The following is a 23969-nucleotide window of genomic DNA, read 5'->3' as shown; positions in this document are numbered from 1 at the left end:
GATCTCAGTAAACACTTGCCTGATGAGTTTACGACCTCAAACGCTAGTTTCAAGCCTATGAATTGAACATGATGTTCATTTTGTAAATTATGGTTCTCCTTAGCATCCAGAAAGATACCCTTAACAGGGTATGACTAAGACTGTACTGTATGATCATGTAGTTTCAGAGCCACCCTGCATTTCAGAGAGCTAAAATGATGGTGACAATAAAGACTCTGCTAACCAGAGGGAGATGTCACGGATGCCTTCTCTTCTATACAGTCTACGCCAGAAATGAAGCACTTCAGTCATTCTCGACTGCGTTTCAGAGCACTTTTGTTTATCACTGCTGCACTTTGTCCAATGACAAGGGTACTTGTGCAAAACAGCGAACTGGTCTTAAAGGCATTTTTGGCACACACAAATACTCCTTTGATGTGACATTAAGGCAACAATAGTGCCAGTTCATGAAGGCTATAAAGAAAGGGTGCTTTCATCACCTTCTGCCACTGGTATAAATGTACAAATCTGGTGAGAACCTCCCCCATCAGCATAGCAAGCATTCCAGTGTCAGCAGCCCTCAGTCTGAATGACTTTAAGCAAGGCGGGCTTCATGGGTCACAGGCATCACTTACCTACATGCAGGAAAACATCTCTGTGAAAACATGGATGGAGAGAAGTTTTTTTTTCCTCCATAAAAACATGTAAGAGATGTATGTGTGTGCATATGTATATTTCTGTGAATTTGCACCCTCTGGCTTTTGTGCACAAGTGTGAGTTTGTGTGTTTGTGTTTGCAGAGGTCATGTATACAGAAGAGTTCAATCAGGTACCACACACAGACCTACAAGTGCAGATTCTACGGGAATAACTCAGACCTCCCACGTCTTTCTGCGTCTGAGTCAACCTGTCATCATGCATCTTCCTCACACCCCACCACCCCCTCTCTCAACTCCTATTTCACCTTAATTTGTGTATTCTTCACCGCGGCCAAATCTTTTATTAGAGGCTATTCTTCTTCTGACCTTAACATCTAAAGCCTACGTGGAGCAGTGTAGCGAGGCCAGCTGGTAAGGCTCAGGCAGGAGTTTTCGACAGAGCGATGAAGAAGAAGAGGCCGAGGAATAAACTAGTCCCTCAAGGGAGATATAAACATTTACTTTTCCATAAGGGGATGGCCGTAGCGTTGCAAGCAGTTGGAAAAGAGGCACAGAGAAAAAAAAAAGGTGAAAGTAAAAGGAAGCAAGATAGATAGAAATGGAAGTGTGTGAGTCATCAGTGTCCCTTAAAGCAGTTTATTCAAACAACAGCAGCTGACCTGGGCACTTCTTTTCTAAGATCCTTTTAAAAACAAGCAGAGCAGATCATGTAAAAGTGACTGTAACCACCATCAGGTATTAAACTGCAGTGACCAGAATGCATTCTGTGTTTAATGAGAAGTTTTAACATTTAACCCTGACTTACCCCCAAAAATCTAAGCAGTATGCTTTGCTGCGTCTGTTATTTTTTTATTGGGCTAACTTATATTTTTTTTAAATCCACCTAACGTCACTTTGTATAGAGCAAAGAGCCACATAGTCTGCACTCCCAATGAGCTGTTGGTAACACCACATTTAAATGTATTTATAGATCAATAATTAGTGGCTGATTTGCAGGCCAGGCTGTAATTATTTGGACTGTTACACTCGTCTTTGTTCTTTAAGCTCCGCACTTCAGCATTCAATTTGACATTTAAAAAATGGACATTAATAAAGTCCTAAGTCTCATCTGCTTTCATGGGGATTTTGCACATGGAGAGGGGAAAACAGCATACAGGCGCTGTCCCACGCCTACGTCTTCCCATAACAGCGCAAACACAAGGTTGTAACCAACTGAATGAATCTTTCCTCATTTTAGGTCGACAAAGGTTAATTCAAAACTTTTCTTTGACTTTCCAGATGCGCCACGTTGCACAATGTAGCCAACTTTATGTAAATGAGGAGTGTGCTATTCGACACCCCCCTCGCTCAAAATGCAACGCGACACCACAAGAATGCATTGCATGACTGCTCACACAGGCTGTGAATTCTAAGTGTGGAAATGATGGCCCCTGTGGACATGTACCTTCACAGGAAAGAGGTTGCATGCAGCTCAGTTATTGCAATAACTATATAAAAAAGGACAGTAAGTGGTGATGTCAGGCAATAAAAGGTGATGGATAACATTCATTAGATAAGAAAGAAATGCCAGTGAACAAACCTCAGAATGTGCCTCTATGGTCCTTGGAGAATGCTCTTGTAAGGAGCTAACATCAGAGACTAAGGCTTGCAGTATTTCTGTGTGGATAGATTTGGACGGCATGAAAAGAAATGTCCTCTGCATTTTTTACCCACAAAGTAAGCTCATACATTTGATTCATATTTTACTTGCAAAAACTGAAAATCTATGCAGAGGTGGGTGGGAAACCAGGCACGGTTTGAAGTCTTTCATCATAACCATGTCTGCCTTTAGACCTGGTTGGATGAAACAAACGAGTCTAAAGCGGTTTGCTTTGAGTATTACTTGCATATATTTCCTCCCCAAGTGTTTCTTTTCCCACTCATATGGAAAACAATTTAATAAAACATTTAATCACTCTAACAAAAGTCTTAGAAAAGTTGATATGAACACAGATACTTTCATGTAATTTTGTTGTATGCGATTGGGATGCATCTGCTTTATGAATGGAGTCAAGCTCAGCTGCATATGTATTAGATCACTTGATCTCAGTGCCCTTTTATTTGGTTTTAGTTGTTCTTATAAGCTATTGTAGCCACTTCAGTTGACCATGCATCACTGATGACTTTGAATATTCATTTTCATCACTCTCTTTGGTACACACCGTAAAAACTATAAGAAAATAAAACAAAAAGTTTACAGCACACTTCCCTCTGTCTTTTTCAAAATCTCTCATGTTTGCGTGCGACAACAAAAAAATCCCAAATATGCTGAAAGGGGCCGGTGCCTCTATAATGCTTTTCTATTTCAACTGAGCAAGCGTTTTGTTTTTCAAAGCACTTTTTACAGACCTCATTCATATTTTACAGACCTCATTCCCTACTAGCGCTTTTTTCTATACTTAACCATCTTGCCTAGTATTTCCAAACACACTTGTACAGATGCATTTAGTCACTTAAGGTTCAGTAGCTTGAAGATACTTCAACATGCAGACTGGAGTGACCGGAGATCGATCCACTACTTTTCCATTTGGTAGACAACCTGCTCTACCTCTTAAAGCCGTGTTTCATAAAGTCACTCAAAATAGGTGTTACTGTCCAAATAAAGGCATATAGGCAACATCGCATGCAGTATAAACAAGTTAAGGAGACACAAATCCCTTTGGGGTTGTGTCAGGAAGGACATCTAGCATAAAAATCTGCCAAATAAGGAAGCAGCTGAAAGCAGTTTTACACAGAATGTAAACAAATAAAGGCTGCACCTGTGCACCTGGACCACATGCAAATTAAGGTTGTTTTGGGACTGTATGTGTTTCCTCTGCATCTGTTCTAGCTCTCACCACAATGTCGTGCTCTCGACTAAACTTCAGTCATATGACCAGTTACAATCTACATGAACCAAACGTTACATAAAGGCCACATTTTCCCTCTTCTTTTATACAGTTTTGATCATTTTCTAATAACTAAACTGTGTAAAATGTTTCTGGAACAGTTACGACTGCTTTTGCCTGCCTATAGGTGTCTCACATCTGCAAGCCACTTTGCAACCCACCTCTACCCAACTCCTCTTCTTCATGCTGTATAAAAGTATTCTATAAAAGTAAGTCTTTTATAGTATAAAAGACTGAAGTAGCTATGAAGCTGTGATGTCACCAATTGGTTTAAGAAGTCCTGTTCTGAAGTAGAGATGAGCATTCAAGCCATCGCCCTCTGCAACTGGATATGATGAAAGAGAAGGTGAGCTGACTATGAGACCACAGTTTCAAAAGATCAAGGTTACAGCTGTGCTGTCCCCATAGACTTCTATAGAAAGGGAAGTATTTTTGCAACCTCAGGTATCGCCCTTGGTGACTATATAAAGAATCCAGCTTTAAGGCACCTCTGCATTGGCTTTGGAAGCTACAGTACACCCCGTCTGTGGCCCTGTCCTGTGCTGAGGTGTCGCTGCTGCTCTCCTGGGTCACAGAACCGAATCAGGCTGCCAAATACAAAATTATAGGACAGAAGATAGGATTGAGCTTCTAAAGACTGTTGTTAATGTATAGCTTTTTCTTTTGTTTCATGTTTTTTCTCCACATCATATAAATATAAAGTGGGAGTATAAAGTCAAGATTTCACTTAAGATCTTTTTTAGCCGTGCATACACAAAGCCCGAATTAATCAACAAAACATAAATGACTCAAGCTGTTACAGCAGATATTTAACTTTTAGTAATAAATAAAAAGAAGCAATTTGTTCAGTTCTTTGGTTGCAAGATAGAAATATTGAAATGGATTTTTCTTTACAGAGCACAACGTGATTACAGTCTGTTTACCAGCTGCTAATGGAAGAGGACTGGGAGGCTGTAATGCCTGTGTCACTACATAAACACTCAGTGGCACTTTGATGGTGCTCCTTTATTGCAGATTGCATTCATAAACAACAGGGGAAAAAAAAAGCTGAACAATCTGCACCCTCGCTCTGCTTATGTGTGTGTGTGATTCAGAACTCCTGTGGAAAAACTGTGTGTGATATATACATCAAAATGAAATCTCATTCCTCTCTGTGTGTGACAGTCGAATCATAAGGCCATGAGAAACATTAGGATGCTGTGTGTTGTGCTGGCAGCCCCACTGACCCTAATTTATAATGACTCCATTGTCTTGGGGAACACAGACGTATATCAGGCATAAATGAAGTAGGACAGGCACTTTAGCTGGGGAGATGAGGTGATTATAGCTCATGGATTAGTCTGCCTGGGTGAGGTGGATCATCAGCCCCGGGGTGTGCGCACACACATACACACATGCATGCACATGCACAAAAGTAGAATACGCTCAAACACGCACACACACAAATCACTTGACCAGCCGGTTTGCGTATGCACACTGATGAGTTTGCAAGACGCACACAAGCACACTTGTGCACACACAATGACCTCACAAGAAAGCCAAACCAAACACAGCGTACAGTGGATTTACTGTAAACAAAGCCAACGGGAACATGAGCACAGCGTTGCCGAGTTCGGGTTCAGCTTGCTCCCAGCCTTCTTAGGATGTGTGGTGCACAGCAGGCGTGTGTCACGGTCGTTTCATGAGATTTTTTTCCCATGACTTTATGTATTTGCATGTGGTTCTTTGCCAGTTACAGGAACAGAGAGCTGTTTCATAATGGCAGTACAAGTGTAGTCAGACTTATTTCAGTAATCCAGGAAGTTTTGTTTGATTGAGGTGGTTTAAAAAGTTTGACCTTAGATATAATTAAAGAATATTCCTTAGAAAAACAAGTCATGGTCATGTATTTGTATAGCGCTTTTCTAGTCCCTAAGGATCCCAAAGCATCCAGTCATCCACACATTCACACACTGGTGATGGCAAGCTACATTGTAGCCACAGCCACCCTGGGGCGCACTGACAGAGGGGAGGCTGCCAGACAGTGGCACCACCGGGCCCTCTGACCACCACCAGTAGGCAACGGGTGAAGTGTCTTGCCTAAGGACACAACGACCGAGACTGTCCAAGCCGGGGCTCGAACCGGCAACCTTCCGATTACAAGGCGAACTCCCAACTCTTGAGCCACGATCGTCCTAATCCAGTCATGTCCTTGTCTGGATTAAGATTGTCCAGTGTTACAGCCAATCCAGGCTGGAACACTGTTTTCTCTGGAGTTACTCCTTGGAAAGCTCTTCTTTACTGCTGTGCTGTGAACATGAACCTTCTTTATACCAAAAACTTTGTGGTTGAAAATAAACCTGTTGCTGAAGTGCACTTCCTCCCATGTCCACTTGAGGCTCTCTTCAAAACTGAGTTAATTCCCACAGACTACCATGTTAAAATTACTTTACAGCAGAAATAAACATCATTACAGACTTTTACCCAAACAGTTTTGATCTCTTTATCTAATTTCCCATTTGCAATAGCTGGGGTTGCTGCACACTACTTAATAGGCTAATTCAGGTCACTAGCTTGACACTTCCACTGGTATTTGAAGCCTTTTTAATTATTTATCTGACACACTGTTTATAAGGTTGGGGACACCTGCAGTCAGCTGAGACTGAAGAAGTCACTTGGATGAGTGACGAAACGTTTCTCCCACAGAAAACGCTACATCCAGATCAACAGAATCAACCTTTTGGGATTTACTTACCTGGATGATTGAGTATGCATCAAGACATATTTATCTGACAGATAATACAGGTTAAGATCATCCAAGAAGTTTGGATTCCATTGTTTTGGTGAGTGAAATTCAAGTTAGTTGTAGGTAATGCAGCCATATGGGTTCAACTTGCTTACCAACTTAGCTATAACTAGACCATATCTTAGAGCTCTGAAACACAAAAATGATAAAAAGTCAACTGAAAAAGAGTTTTCACCGGACTCTCTGCAGTCCTATGAAGAACTAAGTCCAGCCTTACCGCTTCCATAGGAATTAAGAAGGTAAATAGCAGCCAGGTTCTGATAATCAAATGAACCTGATTAAGTGATCATCCGGAACCTGACAAAACTTCTTTAAAAGCAGGAGTTTTGGGGTGTTGCTGTTGTGGGGATGTGGTAACACAATGCATATATGGTTTTTCCAAATTCACCCTGCAATGTTCAGAGAAACTTCAGAAAACCTAAGCGGTGTTTCTACAAGCTCTTGAGTCATGGGCTGTACTTACTTAAGAGTCAAACTTTCTCTTTTACATGACTGTAGTAGCCCACAAAACAATAGAAGATCTAATGGCACCGACATCAATCTTTTCTGTAGTCTGTGGTTTATACTTACTGTTTGTAAGAACATACTGTGGAGGACCCAGGTGTCAGGTTTAGTGCAGAGCAGCATTTTCTTTCACGCTGGAAGATACTGATGACATGAGCTCTATAAGTGAAGATGTTCCCAAAGCTAGCGATGAGGATGAAATGGTTTATTTGCCATTTCTCAGAAAACTGATGAACGCCCACCCACCCAGCATCAAATGACAGAGACAGATACCAGCTAACATCTGAACATGCAACAGGCACGCTTGGAGAACACTGCACATAAAAGACTCAGTGGATAAAAACATATTGAAGCCATCTTTCTCTGAGGCAGCTGTGTGAACCACTTAACCACTCAGCTGCGGAGTCCCACTCAGAAAAACATTTGATTTGATTTACTGTATAAGGCATTTGATGTGATAATTCGATATGATATCTACCCTATGCCCTTTCACTTTCACATCATTTCAAGCTGCTCTCACCCCAAAGCTTGCCTCCTGGTAAAATAAGAAAAGAGTGGGGGTGGTGGGTATCTCATCATGTGGAGGGAAAAAAAGTATTTTCTTCTCATCCATTTAACTGTTGCTTTTATTGAAGCAATTTCACATTGTGCTCTGAGCAGTTTTTAAAAACTGAGCTAAACTTTGAAGGAGGCGAGATGGAGTTCAGCCGGCCTTTTTCAGCTGGAATAAATCAAGCTGTTAGTGAACAGAAGCCACAGTGTGAAGAGCGACTGTTTAGTGTCTTAGTGCAGTTTACAATCCTCTTGCTGAGCCCAGTGGCACTCAGACGAGCTTCCTCGGTGGTACTGTTGTTATAAGGAGGATTAGTTCAACCACCAGGCTGAGCTCTGTCTGCGTCTGCCTCGCTGCGGCAAGAAAATCTCACCTGATGACATTTATGTAGCCTAAACACCCCGAAACACACAATTTACTTTAATTAGTTAATATAATCTCGTCTCTCATGAGCACAGTGTTGCAATCTTCCTTAAAAAAAACTGACCCGCCGTGGATCCTTGTGATCTGTGGAGCTTTTCCTGTGACCACCACTACGTGGCGCACTGAGTCATAAACTCAAACCAGCACACACGGCAGGGTGCACATGCACAGCACTGGAAGCTATGAAACAAAGGTCTTATAATGCCTGTGTGTGGCCATGGAAAAAAATGAAAGAGAATAAAAAATAAACCCGGTTTCCATTTGTTCAGACAATAAAACATGTGGCTATTTAGAGCAGAATGGAAATGTTGTTATTTCTCTCCAAGAAAACAAGAGAAAACTCTGCCAGCAGAGCGCTTGAGATCGTTTTACAGGTTTGAGAATGGCAGCTTCCCAAGTGAAAACAGTGCATTCGGGGGAAAAAAGCAGAAAATGAAATTAAAAAGCTTGTTTTCAGGCCACCAGAAGAGCTCTTTATTGACATAATTATGTCAGTAAATCCATTAAACGACTGTTTGAAACGCAATCTGCACGCTGATGTCACATTTGAATAAAACTTTTCAAGTAGAAAATGAAACTTGGACACTGGGAGAATGGCTGCTTAGTGAAAATGAAGCTGAACCAGTGAAAGTGGCTGGTTGCGCAGCGATCTGAGGTCTGTCTGCGGGCCTGTGGGAAGCCCGCACACACCAGCCACCCCCATCAATACCTCCCCCAAACCCTCTCACCCCCTCGAGTAGGAGAAGAGGTGTTGTTTTTGAAAGCGAAACGTACGTCGTTCAAAAATCCAAAGCCGATGGGAGCGCGCGCACCCGTGAAACTGTACACTGCAAGAAATATCTGCAACAACAAACACCGCTGCAGCGGCTCGGCTCCAAAACCCCACCGTGAAGAACTTGATTATGACCCCCACCTCCCCAGTGCACGAGCTCGGGACAAATAATATGGTGAATTTGTGAGGTTGGATCATTTTTTCATTCAAAAAACGATCTCCTCGGGGGGAAATGGTTCATTTAAAAGTGGGAAAAAAGCAAAAAAATAGCCGATGAATCCAGGTTTTATTTGACTTATTTTTCTGGGAAAAGAGAATCAAGAAGACTGAACAGTCCGAGCTCTAGCCTCTCAACTGTCAAGATTTTTTTCCAGTGTTCCCCGGCTGGCCCAGTACCCAGTAGGAGAGAGAGAGAGAGAGAGAGAGAGAGAGAGAGAGGGGGGGGGGGGTAGAGGAGGAGAAGGGGGGGTTGGTCCGGGAGAGCATGGCAGCGGGAGCCACACAGCGCTGCTTTTACTTGCTTCGCACCGCTTCTGGCGCGCTCTCGGTTACGTGGCGGAGCGGCTCGTCGGGGGACATTTAACCTGAAGACCGCGCGCGTTTCCACGAGAGCTTTGTTATCTCGTGCTGTTGCTCTCGGTCGCTTGGATAGGAGAGATCGGACAGCTGCGGATTCAGCCGGAGCTCAAGCTGCTGCTTTGAGTGGTTGTCGCTGGATCCACGGGGAGCCAGAGGAGAGGTCCCGAGCTGGCGAGAGCGGCGACACGGGGACTGCGTGTCTGCGCTTTTTCTTTTTAAAACCTCTGCGCTACCAGGAACACTTTCCCGCTGCTTCTTTTATTCTAAAAGACACGCACACACACACATATATATAATTCTTCTGTACTGCGTAGATTGCGCAGGGCTGCCTCCTGTTTTGAACTGTTTCACTGCGAGTTGGAGAAACTGTTCGCTGCGCGGTGCGGAGTTGAGCCGTGGCTGAAACGGTGATTTTGTGGCGTCTCTTGACTTAAAGTAGATCCGATCGAGGAAATGATCTGACTGCTAAAACCCCAAGTTGCTGCTTTAAATGAAGAAGACGGCGTTTAAGCTCCAGGTACAGAAGAATAGAGCTCCATCTTTAAGGAAATAAAAGTGGACTGTCATTCACACAGGCACCACCAGCACACATCAGAGCTTTTAAACCTGATTCAAGAAGGACTTTCGGCCAATTTTCAGTTCATCGGAGTTCCACAGCAATTATGCCGCAGGTGGACATGATCCTCTTCCTCATCCTCATCATTGGGATGTGCGTGTACGGCCAGGACCCTGCTTCCAAGGTGGTGTCCGACCGTTACGCCGTCTTCTGGAACAGAACCAACCCCAAGTAAGTAATCCCGCTATCCCACAGGGACGCAGCGACACGGAGCGGGGAGAGGGGGCTCCCTGTGCCCCGCAGGAGCGCCCTGTGCGCTACCCCGTGTGCTGCCCCGTGTGCAGCAGTGCAAAAGGCTGATTGATCGGTTGAGGTGGTTACACTCTCAGCTCCATTTGTGGCATTACAGGTGCGCGCAACTGAAGGTAATGCACTTTAGGAAGCAAAGCAAAAAACCCAACGTTAAATACTGATAATTTAATGGCTCAGCTGTTATCACACCTGTTTGTATCCATGATGTAACGTTTGCCTTTGAAGTGCCACCATCTTTAAATCTTCAAACGCAAGCCTGGCAGATTGTTCGCTGCCTCACTCACCTTAATAATTGTTGTCCTTGTTGATGGATTGTTGCATTGATTGAAGATTAATTGCCCCTCATGTCTGAGTCTTCTTTGTAATGAACCGTTCACATTTAGCAGCATAAATCTCCCCGTGACAGCTCCTCAACAACAAGGTGTTTTTACACAGGCTGTCATTTACGTGCTGTTATCCATTAATGCTCACTGTTTGCTCCACATTATCAGGCTGGAAATTTGAATGCAGAAGTGTTACAAGTGCTGCTGGGAATGCGTTACTGTGCTGCTTTAAAAATAATGCTGAGCCGCTTGCAGTCTGCTGTCATCGATTAGAAATGACAGGATCGTTTTGGTGCCAAATGGAGACTCATCCTGTGAGGGATTGCTGATATTCCCTGTCAGCTTAGGGTTAATGTTATTGATCTATCGCACTATCGCTGATAAATTGTAATCTGATGTGTTTCTTGCTTCCTGTTTGAGAGGTTTCTCCCAGAAACTTTTGCTTGGATCCTGAGGTGACATTTCTCCTCCGAAACTTCCTCTTGCTTGTGCCCGGGCGCCTCCCTCCCTCAGTGACTCAGTGCTTCACTTTTCCACCTTCAGCACCGGAGCACATAGTGATATGATGAGTGTTTCTCACTTTGTTTCAGCTTGAATACTTTCTTTATTAGCAGGCTGCAGTTTCAGAATGAGTCAATAAATAAATATTATATCAACATTTGCTCAGGGGCCAGGAACTGGTTTCTGGGCTTCAACAGTCAAAACACACATCAAGAGCCTTTGTATGTCTTTGTAATGGTCACCCTGAGGGCAAGTGTGTGTTACGGAGGAGTTAAACTGACAGGATGTTAATGATAGAAATGCAAATGCTGCGGCGGTGACATCAAAGGAGGTGATGCAGTTCTTGTTCTGCTGCTAACAGAAAGATATCTGAGTCTGATAACAGCCTTCTGTCACACTTGCTGGCTGCAGGTCCTCTCCTCCCTCCATTTTTGGCATTGAAGCAGTTCCCAGTTCCCAAGTCTAGTTTCTTGGTTGCCATGCTTCCCCCCCACCCCCTTATCCAAGTGTCCCCTCCGCCTCGTCCGCCCTCCTCCTGGCCCATGCTGGGGCAGACAATAAGCGGGTACACAGGGGTATTTCAGCAGCGGCCAAGGCACAGCGTGGCGCTCAGTCTTGTGAGAGATCCACACATGCTGAGGTCACACACTTGGTAGTAACCAGGCAAGTTGCGGGTTAAGCAGCACAGAGGGGACCGTTGTCAGGGTCAAAACCAGGGCAGTACCGCTGGCTATGGGGCCCGATGATGGGCCCAGCACGGCACCCTGCCTGGGCTTTGTCTCGACAGAATAGGGACTAAATAAATGAGTAACTCTAAATGACTGTCTCCTTTTCTCATTCATGACTTTAATCTAAACCTGACCCTTGCTGTATAATGTAAAAGAGGGCCATGCTAAAAAGCCCAGGGGCCCCTGACCCGCAGCAGAACTTAAGAGTATTCCATACAAGCTGGCGGGTGCTGAATCCCCGCTGTTTAATGTAACCATACTCAGTGTTGGAGTCCTGGGAACCTGCTGCGGTACAGTCCCAACTTCCAGATGAGCTTTCTTACCCCCCTCTTCTCCTGTTTCTGCTGCATATTTGACCAAAGTGAGGAAAAATGGCATCCGGAGCAGCAGTCCATACTCAGCCATTCATGAAATGCCCTACAGGAGCTCTGGAATTGAAATGGGAAGTGAGTCGTGAAAAATGGAAATGCTGTGACATTTTCATGTTTTTTCCATTGTTTCAGAGGAGCTGGAAGGAGCCCTTTTTTGTAATTTCGATAAACGTTGTGTTCGTGTTTGCCTTGCTTTCATCTTGGGGAACAATCTTCCTGCGCTGATGCTCGGTGCTGATTAGGCTCAGATGAGCGGGACTTGGAGCGGCGGTGGAGGGATTTACAGCCCGCAGGATGGCTCAGCCTTGCCTGGAGTTTGAAAAGCTTTCACAGTCGGTGACAGCGAGTCGCTGTGCTTGTATAAGCTACTTAATGAAATTAAAGAGAACTCCAGTATCAGGGAGACTTGTTAAAAAGAAACAGCTCACACATAATTGATATAATGACTTATAGTTATTTTTTTAAATGTTAAATCCCTCAAAAAGAACTAAAAAGACTTCAGATTATTGTCAGCTGAATCTGTCTGGTGTAGAGGCTGGAGGAGACAGGAAAAATCTGTCCCATTAGTTTAAGGGGGTGTTAGCTGTGACGCACTTGGCTGCTATGCTGCTTTGGAAAGCAGCTAATTTGGATATAAACTTTAAAAAATGCTGGTGTTTTACATAAATCTGCAAAGAGTGTGTGTCTCCTCTTAGGTCAGATATTGTCTGTGTGGTGGCCGTGCCGTTTGAGAAGGTTAATAAGAACTGTGCACTTAATAAATTGTTCATAAAATATGAGTTTATTAAAGGAATTATGTGTATCGACAGATGTGTAGAAAGCAATTTTGCAGACAAACTTTTGTGTTCTCAGGTTGCAAAACATTTTTCTGCTATTCACATTTACAGGCCAACCCTGATGGAAGATTTAGTGAGATTTACAGATGCACTAATATTCATAATAACACACCTCAGGGCGTTTTAGGACCTTGTTTCTGCAAAGTAATCCATTACTATTAGTATATTAGTGCATTAAAGCCAGTAAAACAGGCATATTGTGTCCATTACGTTATCTTTTGGGCCAGTTGAAACTCTCCTATGGTCGTGACACATGATATCATGAGACTATCCGCTTCTCTCAGGGTGTAACGGACCATTCCTGCTGCTCCGTAGAGCGGCGTTTTAGCCAGCTAGCCAGCTGCGAGCATGAAGATCCATTTGAGTGAGTCCACATCGTCAAGTGATGCTGAGCCCCAGCCACTTAAATCTGCGTTGGGATTATTCTGGGGTTCCTTGGAAGATTTTCTCCTCTGTAAGAAGTCTCTGGCCCCAAAAAACACCGAGTACCTCTCATTTAGAAGGAGAGAAACATATGATCAAAAATAAAAAAAGTTTTTGAAATGTTGTTGGTGTATTTTCAGGTATTACGGTTAACTGCTGCTGCAATCTGCTTTAAAAAGTTGTACCAAATGTTTAAGAAATAACTTTAAATGTTTAGTTGAGCAGATCTTGGAGTGCCAACAAATATTTGTTAATGTCAAAGTAATAAAGCATTAATAACTTATCTATTACTATTAATTTAACGTCTATCCTGCCTTATAAAGTGTTTTCCTGTAAAGGTTTTAATGCTCATAACAGTATGGAGACCACCTTTAGTAATAACTATATGAAGTATGATGTGAAAACTAGCAATAAATCCAGTTGTGGCTTACAGGCCCTCAATAAATTTTATGAGATTATATTATTAAATGTTCACCTAGTGTGATCCATCCTCATAAATGTAACATATGAAGCGTTTATTAAAAAAGTAACAGCAGGGTAAAAACAGCCCAGTCAAGGCAAGAAACCTGGAAAACAAAAACTGCAGCTTTTCCTTGTGGAAACACTCATGTAAGAAAAATGAGCCACAGATGTTCCTTGTCAGCTTAGCCGGCTGTGTCAGTAACCAAATGATGGAATAAAGTGAACGAGTTGGGTATTTAGTGCTGCTCTGACAAGGAGCTATTAGCGAATTCCCCGCTCACCAGCTATTTAGCTGCTTCATTAAAGCCCACCCGGGTCCATATGGCCTGCATGCAGGCATTGCCTTCGCCCAAGGTGTTTATTTGTTGCTGATAGGTGGGATCAACTGAGAATCAGGGCTGAGTTCCGACCCTAATCTCCCAAGCTGTTTGTGTCTCCGATGCCATGGAAACTGATACCCCTCGTCATCAAAGAACCTCATTGGGTGGGACTAACGACCTGACAGCTGGGCAGAGAGGGATTCCAGCATTCAGGGGGAGCACTGTCACCCCAGGGGTTTCCTTTAATCCTTGATAATGCTCATCCAAAGCTTTCCACAGAAGATGCAACATATTTCTCCATAAGATAGTCAAAGAATCTTTTCAGTGGCCTATTTTCATGTTTAAGTGTTCACTTAAAAGACCTCTCTGATGATTGGCCGTTTGCAGTGAAACCCTCCGCGTGCACAGTTCTCCTCATGGCAGAATGACCTCCGATATTTGTTTTTCCTACACCGCTCTCTTTTTAATCTCCACTTAAAGAAACAATACTCCATTTTTCACTTGGTGGCGAGTTGATGTTGTGATAGTTTCCCAGTGGCATTGTGAGTTGCCCCATTTGCATTGTTCCCAGTGTTTACCCTCGCTTTCCCCTCTCAGCCTTTTCCCGGCTCCCTGCTGCTTGGTTCCGCTTGGATTAAAAACGGACACAAAAAGGCAACCATGTCCAAATATTGACTGGGTCTCAGGACCGTAGTCCTCTCCCAGCGCTGGCACAGAACGCCTGAAAGGCCGCTATTGTTCCACTTGTACTCAGCAGCCCACAGCCGGCTTTTTAGCTATGCAGAGACAGAGAGGAGGAGGAGGAGACGGGAGAGGGAGAGGTGGAAGTGAAGAGTGTGCGTGTGCTATCTAAGGTGGGGCAGGGGGTTTCTACGGAGAAACTTACATATAAGAGGCCAGAGGCTACAGCAGGGGAACAGTGTCCAGGCCGCGGCATCCCAGGGTGGGGTCAGAATCAGTGTTTCCACCCTGAGGAAGTATCAGTCTCAAAAGGCATCAAAGAGAGCAGAGCAAATGTGATTTCCTGCACCGGGGGCTTCAGAAACTGTCAATAAACTGAGCACGAGAGGCATCTTATCTGAGGTTTACCTTCCATTTTATTACAGAGTGCAGAAGCATTAAGCCTGCTCGCAGCACTTCAGTCTCTCAGTGCATGAAATGAAAGAGCGTCAAATCTCAGATAAGAAATCTCCCATATTCAACTTCTCATATGTCCGTTTCCTACCACTCTGTGTACTTTAATCAGTAGTACCTTACAGAATGTACTTCAGGAAGGCTGAACCTTCGGGTCAATTAAACCGGGAGCTTTATAGTCTCAGTTTTCTGCAAAGAGGGGGAAAGCTTTCCTGCGGAGACCCGTCAATCTACATGCCGTCTGTGACTGCCTGGAGAGTGAAGCTGCCTCAATCCTCCCTTTATGCTCTGACTAAAGACTCCCTCATGGTACTGCGTTGGTGCTATGCGGAGCTTTGCATATATACATCTACCTGTTATAGTAGTCTGCTGCCACTTGGGGGCTGTTTCATAAATATGTGGAATGCCTGGAAATATAGACAACTGCAAAAAGGTTTATGGTTTAAGCCAATCTTTCAGCCTGAGCGTGGTCACTGCTAATGGGTGACTAGCTGTTGGCCTTTTGTAGGAACGACCACAAATGTGTCTCCATCGCTTCTGTTGTTGGTTCAACTCCCACAATTCTTACACACTGTCATCAGTGTGGGACCATAAATCAGCCTTAATAAGGGCACGGCCCCAGGCTGCCAGGGAGTGACTGACAGGAAGCAGTGACTAAAGCTTGTGTAGTGGGTTTACTGGTTTACAGCAGTATCTCTTTTGAGGTCCAGCACAGTGAATGCACTGTAGATACAGCAACATATCGATGCATCTCATTTTCCTTCGCCATTTTTGTTTTTCATTGCCAGATTTTCCATCTTTTTTGATTCTAAATAGTTTTAGTTTCGTATTCGTGAGAGAGAAAAAAAAAACAGCTGACAGTGCAGCACCACGACACCAAACAGATTGCAAGAGAAATCAGCTCACTTTAAGAATTTTCAGGAATCAATGCTGGAGAAAAATCACACTTAGTGGAAAAAATTATCTGTTGACCAAAATTTGAATACAACCTCATTTCAGCAAAGCAGGGGAAAAGGCTGATAGTAGTCTAGATGACTGTGTGTTAAATTACTGCAGTTCTCCAAAAATTTTAAGTAAAATTACTCCAAGAGTCAGAAAAATCTAAAGTAGTGCAAAAAAAAAAATCCTAAGAAGTATAATTTCATGGTACACGATTAGATGGTTTTATGGGATAAACATTGATATATTGAAAGAATAATAAGCTATGCATAATTCAGCAATGATTAAAATCAATCATTAAATCTCCAATAAAGCACCTCAGGAAACCTGAAAATGTCTTTGCATGTAAAATAATAATGAAAAATCTCCTTTACATCATCAAAAGACTTTTTAAAGAATAATGCCACCTCTTGGATTTAAAGAAGTGAAAAAAAAGTCAGCCAATGAGGTATTAATTTAATTCGAGATACTTGTGAACGTGTGGTAAGAATTTTCTAACGCTTAGTATTTACAAAAAATACCAAAATGAAAAACATCTGCCGAACACAATAAATTCAACTTGTTTTCAGTACAAATCAATGTTTCAAGTGTTTCGAAAGAAAGAAGAAAAAAGCAACTCAAGAGCATTAAAAGTGTATTTTCACAAAAGTTTAAAAGAAAAATGGCCTTATAGTTTTATAGTACAGTGTGAGTTACTTTTACTACAAATTCTCTCAAATCATTCTTTCTTGAAAAAGATCAAAATGGTTCAATTAAAATCATAGAGGAAAGAAAAACTACCCAGTTCTTGAATTTTATAAAGCGAAAAAATCTGCCCTTGCAGCATAACAAAAAATTCACACACATGTAAAATGTATGTGAATGTCGATATTATGCTTGTTAATTTGCATGAATGAAGAAAAAAGTCAGTTTGTTGCACTTTTAGGTTTCTTGAAATAGACTAAAAAGGCGGTGCCAGAGTCTAGAGTGGCTCTTGACATATAGAAAAATGTGCTTACTGTACATTTGAAAATGTATACTTTGCATCAACATGCATCAGTTTTGTGAGGAATTCAGTAAAAGTGAGTGCAAGTTGAAAAAAGACAGAAAATGGTAAATATCATCTTTCGGTTTAGGAAAAGTGGAAAGTAGAAAAACGCTTATGCAACAAAACTTGTGTCAAGTTTTAGAAAAAGAAACCCGAATAATGCAAAATGCCATTAAAAGTTTTTTGATCTAGTGAAAGTAAAGAATGAGCCGTTGTCCTGTCAATCATGCAAATCTGCTCAGAATCTAGACCAAGAAAAGGCAGATTACAGGACCAGACTCTAGAAAGGATCAATAAATCATGTCTAGATCGGTACAATTAGATTTTTGTAGCTGATTTTTAAGAGTTGTGATTAAAGATGAACCAGAAAGAATGTAAAATGTGAAAAATACCAATTTGTTTTAGGGAACCGGTTGTAATATATATATATATATATATATATATATATATATATTTTTTTTTTTTTTTTTTTCAGATTTTTTCCCTTTGTGTTTAAGAAATAAAACTTTAACTGTGACTTAGCAGATCCTCGATAAGATCCATAAGACTTCAGATCAGATACTGTGAGAGTTTGGCTTCTTGCGTTTGATATGCGTGACAGTCACTGTGTTAGTGGGAGACTCTTCAGGCCTGATCTCACACCGTCTCACTCCACTGCACAGAGCTTCACTTTTCTGCCGTTTTAATCTTAGCGGGCCTTTTTTGTGTGTATGTGTGTGTGTGTGCTCTTTAAATGTGAGTGGTGAAATGGCATCCCCTGTGTCTTTGTAGGCACCGGTGAGGGTATTAGCAAAGAGGCTCTAAGGGGCTTAAGAGGTCAGCCTCCCCTTTGTGTGGAGACACAAAACACTTCCTGTGAGACCCTTCACCCCTCTCTGTTCTTCCCTCAGAAAGCCAGGCCCTGCCTGACCATTCACATTAATCAGTCTTAACTCCTAATGACTGCAGTAAAGCTTCAAAAAAGTGCCTCCAAAAAAGTCCTAAGAGCCACTAAGCTGCTAACAGACTGGGCACGGCTGCCGCTGTTTGCAGGGCATCACTTAATATCAAAGATGGCAGGGTGGTTGCTCAGCCATCCTGGCGTCCCTTTCCGGACTCCAAAAACTGTCGAGACGTGCGTGCCGATTGTTTCTTAAATTGTGTCCCTCCGTTCACACTAAAATCATCAGTTTTGGAGGAAAATGTGTGGGTACTGTGTGAATTATTGAGCCAGATTACCTCATGCAAACCCAGTGCCAGTCAACTTTAATCCATTTTTCTTGATTGTAATGCGTTTTTTGGCCTCACTCTATGTTGTTTCTTACCAGAAAGTAAGAAGAAGAAAAGTGCTGGAAACAAAAGTTCAAATGAAGTTGCTTAACTGGGACTTTTCAGGAGTTACGACCGATAAAATGACTTGACAACAGTGATAAGTTTTTGCTTTAATGAAGTTAAAGGTGTATTTTACTAAGTAAATGAATCAGGTGGAAAAGTTTTCTTTGACATGTTTGGATTATTTAAAAGTGAATAGTCTCCTTGAGCTTTTTTTTTTTTTTAGACTGATGAGGATAAAGGTTTGATTTTTTTCTGACTCAGCAAAGAAAAAGGTTTTGCTGTCTCCTCTGGTTTAAGACAAATGGATGTAATGAGAAAATTGGCACTTCGGTGGATTCAAATCATACACAATTACATCTGAAACCTAAACTGGCTTCAGATATATGCTTGATGAAAAGCAAATGTGATCATTTTGACAGCAGGGGCCAAACCTCCAAGTCAGTGTTTCTGGAACTAAATTTGGGTCAGTGCGGCTTTTGGAGGGAGGCCTGAAACAAAAAGTATGCGTACCTCCTCAATGGGACGATATTTCCTGATTTTAAACGGCTGCTGACTTTGGGTTTTCTGTGTATCTTGGAAGAAATTAGACAAAGCTGATGTGTGAGCGTGTTACTGTTCCAGTCAGTTTGTTGAATCATGTGTGATTCACAGAGCGATGAAGCTCTCAGAGCTTCACGTACCATAGGCATATTTTTTTTGTTGGTTTTAGCCACAAAGACAAACCAAAATATCCCTGATGAACCAAAAGCTTTTGTGGGAGACTCTGCTGCTGCCTAATTGCTTTTGTTTCTCGGGTTCAAATGTCTCGTGTAATCGTTTTGGTATGGGGGTTTATCTGATGCTGGTTAAGAGCTGTGATTTTTTTCATACCACAACAGAGAAGGCTTTTTAGCTGTTTAGCCATTTTCAGACTCCTGCGGTGAAAAATATTGACTGTTATTTATCTGCATGTGTTATTTAGTGAACTTGGTGTGGCTTTGCGGGACCTTTCGTGGGGCTCGCCGGCCTGTTGAAACTCAAAAGTGTTTCCTCCTGTTGGATTTCAGCAGACTTGGTGCTTTGGGACCCATGAAATATTAAAAAAGCTGTTTGTGATCTCACGATAGAGTCTGGACAAACCTTCACACGCAAACCAGGAGAAATCCAGGTCAGGACCGCCATGACTTTAGCACAAGGGTCGACACGATGTTGGCCTTTTTAAAAAAAATTATTATTTCTCACAAATCCTTTCCTGGCCTCTGTTGCTTTGGTGATGAATGACTGTGATTAAATTGTTTTTGGTATTTTATCATTGTACAGCTCGAACTTCAGGGCCATTAATTGAAATCTCAGACTGCCAAGATCTGTACACTTTCCATAGACGTGGCTGACTGACTTCCCCTCCTCTTCGCCTTTTTCTCTGCGGTGTGTGGCGGAGCGGTGCAGCACAGGCAGCCATTTTCCAAATTCGACTCCATTTTGTTTCAGGGAAAAAAAAAAGTAGGTTACGAATCCTGGGCTATCACACGAGCAGTTTCTGATGTTTTCTCATTCCACACTACTGATCCTGGCGTATTTTACGCCTCCTACCGAGTCCTTAAAGTCAGGTTTTCTTCAATCGAGCGCAAAGAATCTTTTAAAATATTCCTTGTTTTTTTTTCCCCGAGAATCTTTTAAACGATTCCTTTTTTCAAGAATATTTTAAAAGTTTCGTTCTGACGTCTGGTGAAAATGAGATTTTTTTCTGCGTTGCCAAAATTAATTTTCACTTCTCTGAAGATAATTCAGGTTTTTTGGACTCTGTTATGGAGGGAAATTATTTGACAAATAGAATTTTTGTATTACTGGAGATAAAAGTGTTTATTGTACGTCTGGAGCTTAAACTTTAAAAGAAAATAGATAAAGGCTAAAAGCAGCACAGTAACTAACAAAATTAGCCTGAAACACTAAACGAGACAACTGCAACTTTTCCCGCCCTTAAAAAGAGTAAAAAAGACTCGACATGTGCACTGAAATGAAACCAGATTAAACAAATCTTGGAAAATGACGTGGCTTCTAGTGTAGTTTTGATTTCTTGAGGCTTTTTCAAGCACTCCAGCCTCAAATGAATCAAAATTCAAGTCCAGTTAGAAAGAAGCTAGTTCAACAATGAGGGCAGGAAAAGTTTAGCATCTCAAAATTCTGCTTTTTCACCTTGTTGTTCATGCTGCTTCTGATTGACCCACTAACACAATGCTGAGCGTACACGCTGCGTTTGATTTTTGCACGAACCCTTCGGTGTGCGCCGCCACAGCTGCCCTTACATGAGCTGGTACCTTGGCTCATATCACTGGTCGCAGCAATGGCAGCAGCACGGTGGGAACACGCGGGCAGACGCTGCGAGCGCTCGCGCTGATGATCCCCTTTTATGTCTTGGCTCCATCAAGGCTCTGAGTTATTCTAGTGCATAATTGATGGAGGAGTTAGAATAGCAGAAGTAATGCGATGAGAGGGTGCAGCCAAGCGGAGCGAGGGATCGCGTGCGTGGGGCTGCAAACATTGCAGGGGACGAGAGGAGGGCATCTGGCGTAACAGGTCCCAGCGCTGAGTCGACACAGCCTATGTCACCGTCTCAGCCAATCGCTGCTCTCCTCTTCCCTGCCAATGAGACGTCTCCGCCGGAGCGGAGTACTACGTTCTCATGAATCACACAAGAAGCTGTTATCAGCTGTTATTACCCCTCTTATGCACTGGTTTTAATCTTCAACTTGACGATGTTTAGCTAAGATAAATTTAGTGGTAGTTCTACTCTGATTGGTTTGGAATGCTGTAAATAACTTTGGGGTATTTTTGGCCCCAGAAGGCTTTCTTTGTCCCCGTAGTGCATTTCCTTAGGTCGACTGCGGGATCAGCAGGGACAGGGTGGATATCACACCTAGACGAGCACCTACAAAGAAAAACTAATGGCCCAACAAGCCCGCATTGTCTGTTTAACAAAAGGGACAAGGTCACAGATAACCTGCCACATCCGACATCAAAGACTCTGAGGAAAGGCTTAAAGAACAGGCGAGGAGACGGCTAAAGTTTCACTGCGGTTTAACGTCAAATAGTTATTAGACCAACAGGAAAGTAAAGGGATAAATAAACTGAATATTAAAAACACTCACAAAAAGTTTTCTTTAATTTCTTGGAGAAAGAAATTACGTTCAGACTTAAATAAAAGCTACAAATATTCAATTTACAAAGGTAGTCATGAGTTAATACTTGATTTAATCCAGCACATAAATCACTCTAATTTTACCCTTGCATACATGAAAATGTAGCTGTTTTTGATGAGGGTTTTTTAAAGTTTCAGGGAATTGGAATGATGGAATGAACAGATTAAGTCAAGAAAATTCCCCAACGTTAAAAATACTTAAACATTAATCACTGCTTTTGCTGAAAAATTATTGCTTTAAAAAGAAAATATAGGATTAGAGTGAACTAAGTGGAAAATATGTTGATTATTGCAGTTTAATAAGCACAGCCAAACCACTGATTTTCTATAAAACCTTTCATGGAACTAGTTTCTCTTACTCAGACCATATGATTCCTACATATACTGAGTTTGTTGTGTTTGAATTAGTCTCTTATGCAGTGTTTTAAAGTGCGAAATCGCTCACAGCTAATGGGAATTTATTGCAGCTTCACAGGCATAGAAAGTGTTTTTTTTAATTATCCAGCAGGCAGCGTAATAAAAACAGTAAGTTGTGCAGAGTTTTTGCGTGTGGCTCTGCAGACAGTAGCCGGTGGCTGAAGTCGGCTCTGAAACACAGACCTGTCCAGCGGAGCACTTAGAGGCCACTGGACCGGGAGTGTGCCTATTAAGATCATAAAATCTCGCTCATAAAGATGTTTTATTTGTTTCCTGAATGTGCCGGCTGCTTAGGTTTCCATCAGAAGTCTTTATGGCTCAGTACTCATATTTCTGTCTCTGGACGGAGGTGACTATTAAGTTTTAGTGCACTTCTGTAAGTTTCAAAAGCCTGGTCACCAAAAGTTCACTAATTATTTTTTCTTTGCATCAACGTACTTTAAAAAAGCAAAAAAAATGCAACTCGATGTTGTGGAATAAAAATCACAGAAGGGTGTCATTTTTTTGCTTTTTTTATGTCAGGGGTTATATATTTGTTACAGGGAAGAGAAGTTAAAAAAATATTTTTCGTTAAATGTATAGTTTAGGAGCTGAATCAGCAACTTTAAGTAAATTAATAACTGTACTTGCATCTACAATAAATATGATCATATGTCTTCATATGTCTTTTACATAGTCAAACAAAAAACAGTTATACATTTGTAACTAAAATATGTAAAAAAGTACATTTTATATCAACATACATGTATTTTTATTAAAAATAATTGAAGTTCATATTTTTCTCTGCAACTCAATTCATAGTTCATATGTATACATATATATTTATTATACAAGGTGTGTCAAAATAAGTTTTAAAGATATTATTTTTAGCACACATAAATAGCATTTCAAAACAGTCTTGAGCATTGATATGTAAGTTTGTAGTTTACTAGTTGTCTTAGACTTTTACTGTGACATATGACAGTATGGTGCTGTACACTTGATTTAAATAATAAAAATCGAAAGAAATTAAATGTAATGTTAAAGTCAAAGATTTTAATAATTTAGGAACATTTTTTATATCATGAAAAAATGTTAAAACAAAAATGTAGCCAATGTAAGCCTCCATTTATGTTTTAAATTTTCATTCAAATGTGGATTTTTTTTTATCTTTCAATAAAGCATTCAGATGTTTAAATCTTATGACTGCTTAGCCTAAATTATGGGGGTAAAAAAATTTCTTTGATCATTTTTCAAAGGCGAACTGGATTTGGAATGAACCTCGCCTTAATGCCGCCACATCTCGTTGGCGCCGGTTTCCCCTTCTGTCGCTTTACCTCAATTTCACTTATTTTGAACCTCTCTGATTATTGGCTCTAATAAAAGGAAAGAATTGATTGAAGAAGAAGAGGATGGGGGAAAAAATGGACTTGATGTATGGGTGTCGAAGTCCTGTGACTGCTTCTTTGGGTCACATGGTCTTTCCAGAAGTAGTGCTGGTGAGGTCTAGACACGCGATACACAGGGGGGTTAGAGAAACACGCCGGCTAAGACGTCACACACATTTACCATCCACCAATCCACTCCTGTATGGAGGCAGGCCCATTCTAAATTTTGCCCAGCAACCCAGCAGTGTAGTGGGAGATGTGGTGCTGTGGTGCAGCACGACTCTTTGACACACTTCTTGACTTTTCCAATTAGTAGCTATTATTTAGCGATTATTTAAAATCACTGCAAATAAAATTTTGATTCTGTGTGGGCTGAAAGTTTGCGTCAACTTTGTTATAAGGATGTTAATTGTTATTTCGGGTTAAATCAAATCAACTTGCGAGGCCAAAGCCTCAGCTGAGAAGTCTTTTTTAACAATCTGGCGATATTGCGTCCATGTCGTTAAAAACCTTCAAAATGTTCAAAATTAGGTTAAAACCCTGCACACTACAGTGAAAATGGGTAAAATGCAAATTTGATCCAA

At 41.7% G+C, this 23969-nt stretch overlaps 1 protein-coding gene across 1 annotated transcript in view; it reads left to right on the top strand.

Moving 5' to 3' along the window:
- Nucleotides 1–9046: 9046 nt before the first annotated feature.
- Nucleotides 9047–23969, top strand: part of LOC146383440 (ephrin-A5-like) — an 85962-nt gene continuing 71039 nt past the window's right edge. The window contains exon 1 of the mRNA XM_084934685.1: nt 9047–9967. Coding sequence (XP_084790811.1) covers nt 9843–9967 — 125 coding nt within the window. The 5' untranslated portion in view covers nt 9047–9842. The remainder of the gene's footprint in view (nt 9968–23969) is intronic.

The sequence above is a fragment of the Perissodus microlepis genome, chromosome 7, assembly GCF_051167445.1.
Source record: "Perissodus microlepis isolate ML-2025 ecotype Zambia chromosome 7, ASM5116744v1, whole genome shotgun sequence".
Classification (NCBI taxonomy): Eukaryota; Metazoa; Chordata; class Actinopteri; order Cichliformes; family Cichlidae; genus Perissodus; species Perissodus microlepis.
Note: the sequence above shows the minus strand (reverse complement) of the source record. Positions and strands in the feature narration are given on the sequence as shown.